The 7,610-nt window shown below is 32.4% G+C and overlaps 1 protein-coding gene across 1 annotated transcript; it reads left to right on the plus strand.

Annotated features, from left to right (window-relative positions):
• Positions 1 to 242: 242 nt before the first annotated feature.
• Positions 243 to 7,364, plus strand: LOC130450891 (membrane-associated guanylate kinase, WW and PDZ domain-containing protein 1). The gene is made up of 4 exons (XM_056789594.1): positions 243 to 862; positions 1,326 to 2,913; positions 3,609 to 3,984; positions 7,097 to 7,364. Exons 1-4 carry the CDS (start codon positions 672 to 674, stop codon positions 7,270 to 7,272), a joined length of 2,331 nt encoding a protein of 776 aa, XP_056645572.1. The 5' UTR covers positions 243 to 671; the 3' UTR covers positions 7,273 to 7,364.
• The last annotated feature ends 246 nt before the right edge of the window (positions 7,365 to 7,610 follow it).

The raw sequence follows: 7,610 nt of genomic DNA on the forward strand, positions 1-7,610 counted from the left end.
ATGCGAATTATGACAATTCGACCTAGTGCGTATGTGTTATATATGGCACGAAATGCAATATTTTGTACCTTGCAACCCCTGTGGACTGTATCAACACGGTTTTTAGCCTTGAATCGCATTAGACATGCTAATATTGTTTCTCGTATGACAAGCATGGGTGTCGTGTCTCCACTTCGCATTAGAAATGTACCTTAAAGTTCTACTTATTTCAGCAGTGAATCAATCATAATTTATCTATGGGAGATTCCCGAATGAACGCACCTTAATAGGTAATTAAGCTATAATGGTTGTTGATGTCAACGACGTCAATGTCAAGTATTTTATATGCAATATTTTTGTTTATTTTTTAGATGTTTAGGTAATCTACGGATTACAAGTACAAAGTTAAAAGTGTAATTTAAAGTGAATGTAATGTGTATTAAGTGTAAACCAAAAGTTATTGTTGATGTTTTCCGTTAAAGTTGTGACGTTACACTTTCAGAGTGTCAATCAGCTTTATTAAATTATGTTTATATTTCTTTAAAGTATGTCAACAAATATGATGGAAAAGTTTTTAGAGGAAAGAACACAAAAATACCAATTTCTGAAATGTTTATATACAATGCAAATATTATTATAAGCCGAGTTTTAAAAATTAATTGTGCCTATGAAATTGTTAAAATTCATTTATTATGAGTCACACAAAGGAACACAACCCCCTTTCCCAACCTTTAAGAGTTGAAACTGATGGTACACTACACCCCGGAGAAGATACATACTTCGGTGATGTAAATAACCATAATGATAATTTGGATTCCTTGGGCCCTCTACCTCCCAAATGGGAAAAAGCTTATACTGAGAGTGGAGAAGTATATTTTATAGAGTGAGTTCTCTTACAAAATTTCTGCTAAAATATAAAAAAGTAGTAAAATTTTCCAAAAATGGGCTTTTTATTAGTTGCAAGTGCAAATAAGAAAATAATTTATATTCAGAAAGTATTAGTATAGATTTGATAGTCTCAATTTTGAAAATATGATTAAGAATCATGTAAATTATTATATTATGACTATAGTAGCAATTCATAAATATAAAAGTATCAGTCAGTTTTTGAATGGAAAGAAATATCTATATGTTATGTGAATTTTTAAGTTTTAATATCGAAATTAAAGGAATAAAAGTACAAATAAATATATTATGTATATGAAAATTATTTATATATATATATATATATATATATATATATATATATATATATATATATAAATAATTTTCATATAATATATATATAACTAAAATCAAAATGTGATATTAGGTTGCTTATTGTTCAAATGGTTTTTTTATTTCAGTCATTCTACTGGTACATCACATTGGTTAGATCCTCGATTATCAAAATTTCAGAAAAAAACTTTAGAAGACTGTATGGATGATGAGCTGCCATATGGCTGGGAAAAGATAAGTGATCCTCATTATGGTACATATTTCATAGATCATGTCAATAGAAGAACTCAATATGAAAACCCTGTCATCCAAGCAAAAAGAGCAGCTTCACAGGCATCTGCAAGAGTTAGTAGAATATCTTTTACAAAAGATCCATCAGAATTATGTGGTCAACGTTTCAAAACTTCTCTAGTTAAGTCATCTAGAGGCTTAGGTTTTACTATTGTAGGAGGAGATGATGGAGTAGATGAATTTCTCCAAATAAAATCTGTAGTGCCTAAAGGCCCAGCATGGGTAGATGGACAGCTACAAACAGGAGATGTAATCGTATTTGTTAATGAAACATGTGTTCTTGGTTATACACATAACCAAATTGTTAGACTATTTCAATCCATTAGTGTTGGTTCAACTGTAGCTTTAGAAGTTTGTCGAGGTTATCCTTTGCCTTTTGATCCAAATGATCCAAATACAGAAGTAGTAACTACTATAGCTGTGGATACACATTTACAACCTGTTTCTGATGAAAAATGTTTAGTTGACAAGAATTATAATTTTGTTGAGGGAGAAGAAATCTCTCATAATGATAAGACTATTTTAGATTCTAGTAATGATATAGATGAGCTCTTGAAAGGCATGGGAAATATTTCAGTTAGCAAAATAGATGTAAATGTAAGAATAGTTAAGGGAAATTTAGGATTTGGATTTACAATAGCTGATAGTGCATGTGGGCAAAGAGTTAAAAAAATTCTCGACCACCAACGCTGTAAAAACTTACAGGAAGGTGATATACTTATAGAAATAAATGATATTTCATTACAAAATATGTCTCACGATGAAGTGGTACAAGTCTTGAAAAACTGTCCTTATAATAGTGAAGCTAGCATATGTGTTCAAAGAGGATGCTCAACAAAAACGCCCACAGTTAGAAATAAACCCAGAAAATTAGATATTCGTCATAATGGCAAGGATGTATGTAATGCATATAGAAGCAAAACACCAACAGCTGATATTTATAGTACTCAACCTAGAGAAGTTCTCCCAAGTAGACCTAAAACTCCTTTGGTAGATACAAGGGGTTTATCCAAAACTCCAATTAAAGATATTAACTCCAATCAAGAAGTTTTCAAATGTGACTATGACAATATTAACACTGATAGATCTCGATTACGTTTATCACTCATTGATAACCGAGAGGAAGACATAGATAATCTAGATTTAGTCCTTGAAACCCAAAATAAATCTGTGGAAGAATTAGATAAGTTTAATTTATATAACCCTGTATCTCATAGATATGATTGCTCTTGTGCTTATTGCTCAAATCCCCGTTCAGCATTAGTTGAATCCATTGACACCTATGAAAATGCCAAAAAATATAATGGAAACGATTGGTGGTATCCCTCCCCTAATATAGAATATGTAACAACAGCAATCACATTAAACAGACAAGAGACTGGATTTGGATTTAGAATAATAGGAGGGATAGAAGACAAATCTCAAGTAAGTGGTTTAATGTAAATTTTCATGAGCATTAATGTTGATTGTACTGTTCAGATAAAAAAATTGAAATTAGAAAAAGATATCGTCAAAAGCTAAAGTACAAAAATGTTGTGTTCTCTATTTGTATTTCAATAAGATGAAAGTCTCTTACACTATTTCATATTTCCTTATATCGTGTGAAAGTTATTTGAAAAAATATCTGACGTCTGACCCAAATTATGAAATCTCTAAGCTTTTTGTCGTCTGGGCAAGCAAAAAAATATGCTTACCATCGAGAACATTATGGACACTAACTGTAACATAGCTGTTTTTGAGCCCACAAATGTCTCAAGAAATTTTAAATTTCCAATATGGTGCAACTTGTAAACTTAAACCTTTTTTTTCATAAGTCTGATGTGTACTGTCATTTTCAAGGTTGTTATTTGAATCAGATATATTAAATACTTCATAGAAAATTTGTAATACCGTAATTTTTGATTAATTAAGTCCCTGATGATTACATGTACTTTGGTATTTTATTGCCACAATCCCATGAAAAATACATTCATATATTGGAATGAAGTATTTTGATTTTGTTATTATATCCCATATTAAACACACTGGTATATATATATATATATATATATATATATATATATATATATATATATATATATATATATAAAGGATGGCTTTACATGTTATGTTCTACATAGGTTGCTGTTGGGCACATAGTAGCAGGAGGCGCAGCAGATTTGGATGGAAGAATAAGGTCTGGAGATGAAATAGTAAGTGTAGAAGGTTATTCTGTTATAAAAGCTTCACATCGACAAGTAGTCCAACTCATCAATGCAGCAGCAGCAAGAGGTCAAGTTAATCTCATTCTCAGAAGACGTATAAATCCTCAAATACCTATTAGTAGTGGAAATTGGCAGGCTGAAAATTATCCCCAACTGTCTACAGTCAATATGAATTTTATATCCAGCAACTCTCATCCTACCACAACATATGAAGTTACAGTCCAAAGGACAGAAAATGAAGGATTTGGATTTGTCATCATTTCATCTGCAAACAAAATAGGATCTACAATTGGTAAATATGTTGATCTATTATTAAAACTATTTAGCGACGGGATGTATATACACTTATCAGACACACAGTACGCAAGAAATCGCGAAAACTGCATGTTCTTAATTAATCATTTATTAAATTTGAATAGTATATTGAAATAACAATGTTTATTTCCAAAATTATTTGATTATAAAAAATAACAAACCAATAAGAATAAAGGAAAACCATTTTGTTTGTTAATTACATATACCTAGCTATGCTAAATTTCTATAGAGTTTGAATAACTGACCTGAGAAGAAGTTTTGTGGAGAACAATTTGCTTCGGGGCACCTATTTTACAGCAAATAAGAGAAGCAATTATTCTAGATCTTCAAAGAATCGATACTCATCTCGCATTGAAAAATGCAAACGATACACACGGTGAAACCCACACTGGCGAAGAAGAAGAAGTAATCAACGACAATCACACTTTTCAACAATACCCATACAAATAGATAAAGTAGCAGAATTTGAAGACACAAACCCAACTAAAATTCTAATAATATTATTTCAGAAGTTCACACATTAATAGATAGCCTCTGCTACGGCTACAACACGCTCGAGCGGCTTCATTGACTTATTTACTGTGGAGCTGTTGTGGCAAAAATTTGTATCAATAACATAACATCAATAAAAATCCTTGGTAGCTACATCGCTTACAACGTTCCACCAATACAATTAGGAGCTAACTAGGATACTCAACGGAGTATAAGATTTTTGCATAACCCTGTAAACTGTTGAGAGAGGCATATCGAGGAAATATCTTACAGAAGGAACAGAACTATTGAAGGAGAGATCATCAAGAGTGAAAAGAACAACTTGTTATAGATACTGTGATACTTCGACAGGCACAGAAAGATCACCAGAATATACACACTGTTTTCGTGGTGTGAAGAAAGCTTTTGATGGTGTACCTCATTCCTGGCTTGTTGAGGCTTTGTAGATTTGAAAATGCCACTCAACTATTGTAAGCTTCCTTTTAACAACGATGAAAGGATAACAAACAAACCTACATCTGCAAATCGGTCCAAGTTCCAGAAGTACTAACAAAATACCCATTCTAATGGGAATATACCAAGGGGACTGCTTTAGCCCGTTGTAGTTCTGTCTTACAATGCCCCATCGATGCTCATTGATACCAAATACAGTTTTAACATCAAAGCTAACAGAAACACCACTAATTGTATCAACTCCCTTCTTTTCTACGTAAATGATATCAAGCTATAAGCAGCATATGATCGTCAAATCAGTCACCTCCATATAAACCATCGATTCTCCATTGATACACATATGGAATTTGGAATGCAAGACCCTACATATCGAGAAAGCTATTGTCATAAACGAAAATGTGCAACGGTAATATTATACATGCAATAGAAAACGGGCAAACCTATAAATACGTAGGACTTCAGCAGGCAAAAGCTAGAATCTAGGATCAATACACCAAAAGAGTGAAGTCACTTATGCAATCTGAATTAAATGCAGGCAACTTAGTCCAGGCAATCAACACCTATGCCATATCTGTTTTAACGTACTCTTTTGTGATTCTGAAATGGATGAAAACAGAGGTAGAAGATATTCAGAGGTTGACACGAACAATGATGACGAAGAACAACAACCACCACCCGAAGTAATCCACTATTAGAACAACATTACCCAGTAAGAGGACTGAAGAGGCTCAATTGACCCTGTCAACATATAGTTTCGACAGGTAATGAGACTACATGAATTCGTTCACAGGAAATCTGTTTACTCGCCTTGCCAGAATTTGACTTCGAGTTATTATTATAACACCGAGAAGCTGGAACAATTGTCACAAAAGACATAAATCAATAACGACTGACTGTCTGCACCAACATAATTATGTGTGCAATACCATTCACCAGAAACTTGCCAACGCCGTATTACAAGTACAAGCGGCAGGTAGTGTGACAGTTTTAGACTCTACTACGATAGGTCCGTTTTCAACGTTAGACTGGTGAGTCAATTTAGTCCTTCTCCTCGACATAACCATATCGAACACTCATAATATTCTCAACAAACACCAGGAGAAAGCGGCCAAGTACGCGGATTTCACAATCGAGATTGAATAGATGTGGCACAGCGAAAATGTGGTAACAGTCCCAGTTACTAGGTGAGCAATCGGCGTTGTGCCTAAGACTGCGCGATAGCATCGCCAAACTGGAATTACCAAAAAACACCTTCGCCGTCATGTAGGGGCTGTGGTATTGAGTACTTGCTATACAGTACAGTACTCAAGTTTATTATGTGAACAGAACCAAATTTTTTGATACTTTATAACCCGACACATCTACAGGATTGTTGTCTGGATTACTGATAGCACCAGTGTATACAAACATTTTCATAATAATGCCACTTTTACAGTTCCATATTATAAATAATTTCACACCAAATCTTCTCCTCTTTCAGGGATTATATTGTTTAAACGAAAGCTTTCCTTCAAACAGCAGCATCTGTTGGTCTAAGATCAATTTTTGAAATGCACGAAAAAATTCCAAAAATCGATCTCTCGTAAAGTACCTCCTTAAAAAATATGTCCTAATCATGGGATCTTTGGATATGCAGCATCAAAATTGCGATTTCAAGAAATGTGTACATTTCACATACATAATCTCTTCATTGCTAGATTAATGACTGTCAATAGGAAAGTTTGGTGCATTAGATATTGATGGTTTATCTACATTTTACAGTGTAAAACGTAAAAATAGGTCTAACATTCTCGTAAAAAATATGTCTACTAAATATTTTTAATCTGGATGCAGTAATGCGTTATCAATATTCACTTGAAGGAAACCAGTTGACTTGTAAAAAGCAGTTATTTTATTTCCAAAGCATATCTTTATAATATTGAAGACATAAAGTAGTACATAAATTAGGTGTAATTTTTTAAAAGTTATTTTATATAATTTTGAAAAATGCTTATTGTTGTGGCCTGTCCTTAAAGGGTTAAATATTTCTATTATTAGTACATGCTAAATGTAGATAGTATTTCCTAAACTTCCTAAACAAAATAATTATTATTCAAATGAAATGAATGTATAAATTGATCCTAATGATATTTTTTATTCTACAGGTCGATTAATAGAGGACAGCCCAGCAGAAAAATGTGGAAAATTGCGAGTAGGGGATTACATAGTTGCTGTAAATCACATAGACATTATGCATTTAAGTCACGGTGATATTGTGAATCTCATTAAAGATTCTGGTCTCTCTGTCACTTTAACAATTGGAACTCACTCTGATCTTTGATTAAGATATATATTGTTTTATGTAAAACTGATTATACATTAGAAGTAAAATGAGAAAAGACTAATATGAATTAAAATTACACAAATAACCTATTCTATCTGTTTTAACCACACTAAGAAAATAATTTACAGCATCAGGACAGTTGATATTTAATAAAGTTCATGCATATAATGAAATAGAATAAAAAATTTGGAATATAAGGATGATACAGAAGAAAAAAACAATACTCATAAAGATATATACATATTGGGAGTTGTTTATTTATTTGAATGTTGATTATTTTTCATAAAAAAATTTTGTTGATTACTCCACCATACCCTTAATTCATGAAAAACCCA

This window comes from Diorhabda sublineata, chromosome X (genome assembly GCF_026230105.1).
Source record: "Diorhabda sublineata isolate icDioSubl1.1 chromosome X, icDioSubl1.1, whole genome shotgun sequence".
Lineage (NCBI taxonomy): Eukaryota > Metazoa > Arthropoda > Insecta > Coleoptera > Chrysomelidae > Diorhabda > Diorhabda sublineata.

Bases quoted from the DNA above. Each gene is read 5' to 3' on its own strand.
- LOC130450891 (XM_056789594.1), top strand. From the start codon at position 672: ATGAGTCACACAAAGGAACACAACCCCCTTTCCCAACCTTTAAGAGTT. The intron at 863-1,325 runs GTGAGTTCTCTT...TTTTTATTTCAG, and splicing joins GGAGAAGTATATTTTATAGA to TCATTCTACTGGTACATCAC. The intron at 3,985-7,096 runs GTAAATATGTTG...TTTATTCTACAG, and splicing joins CAAAATAGGATCTACAATTG to GTCGATTAATAGAGGACAGC.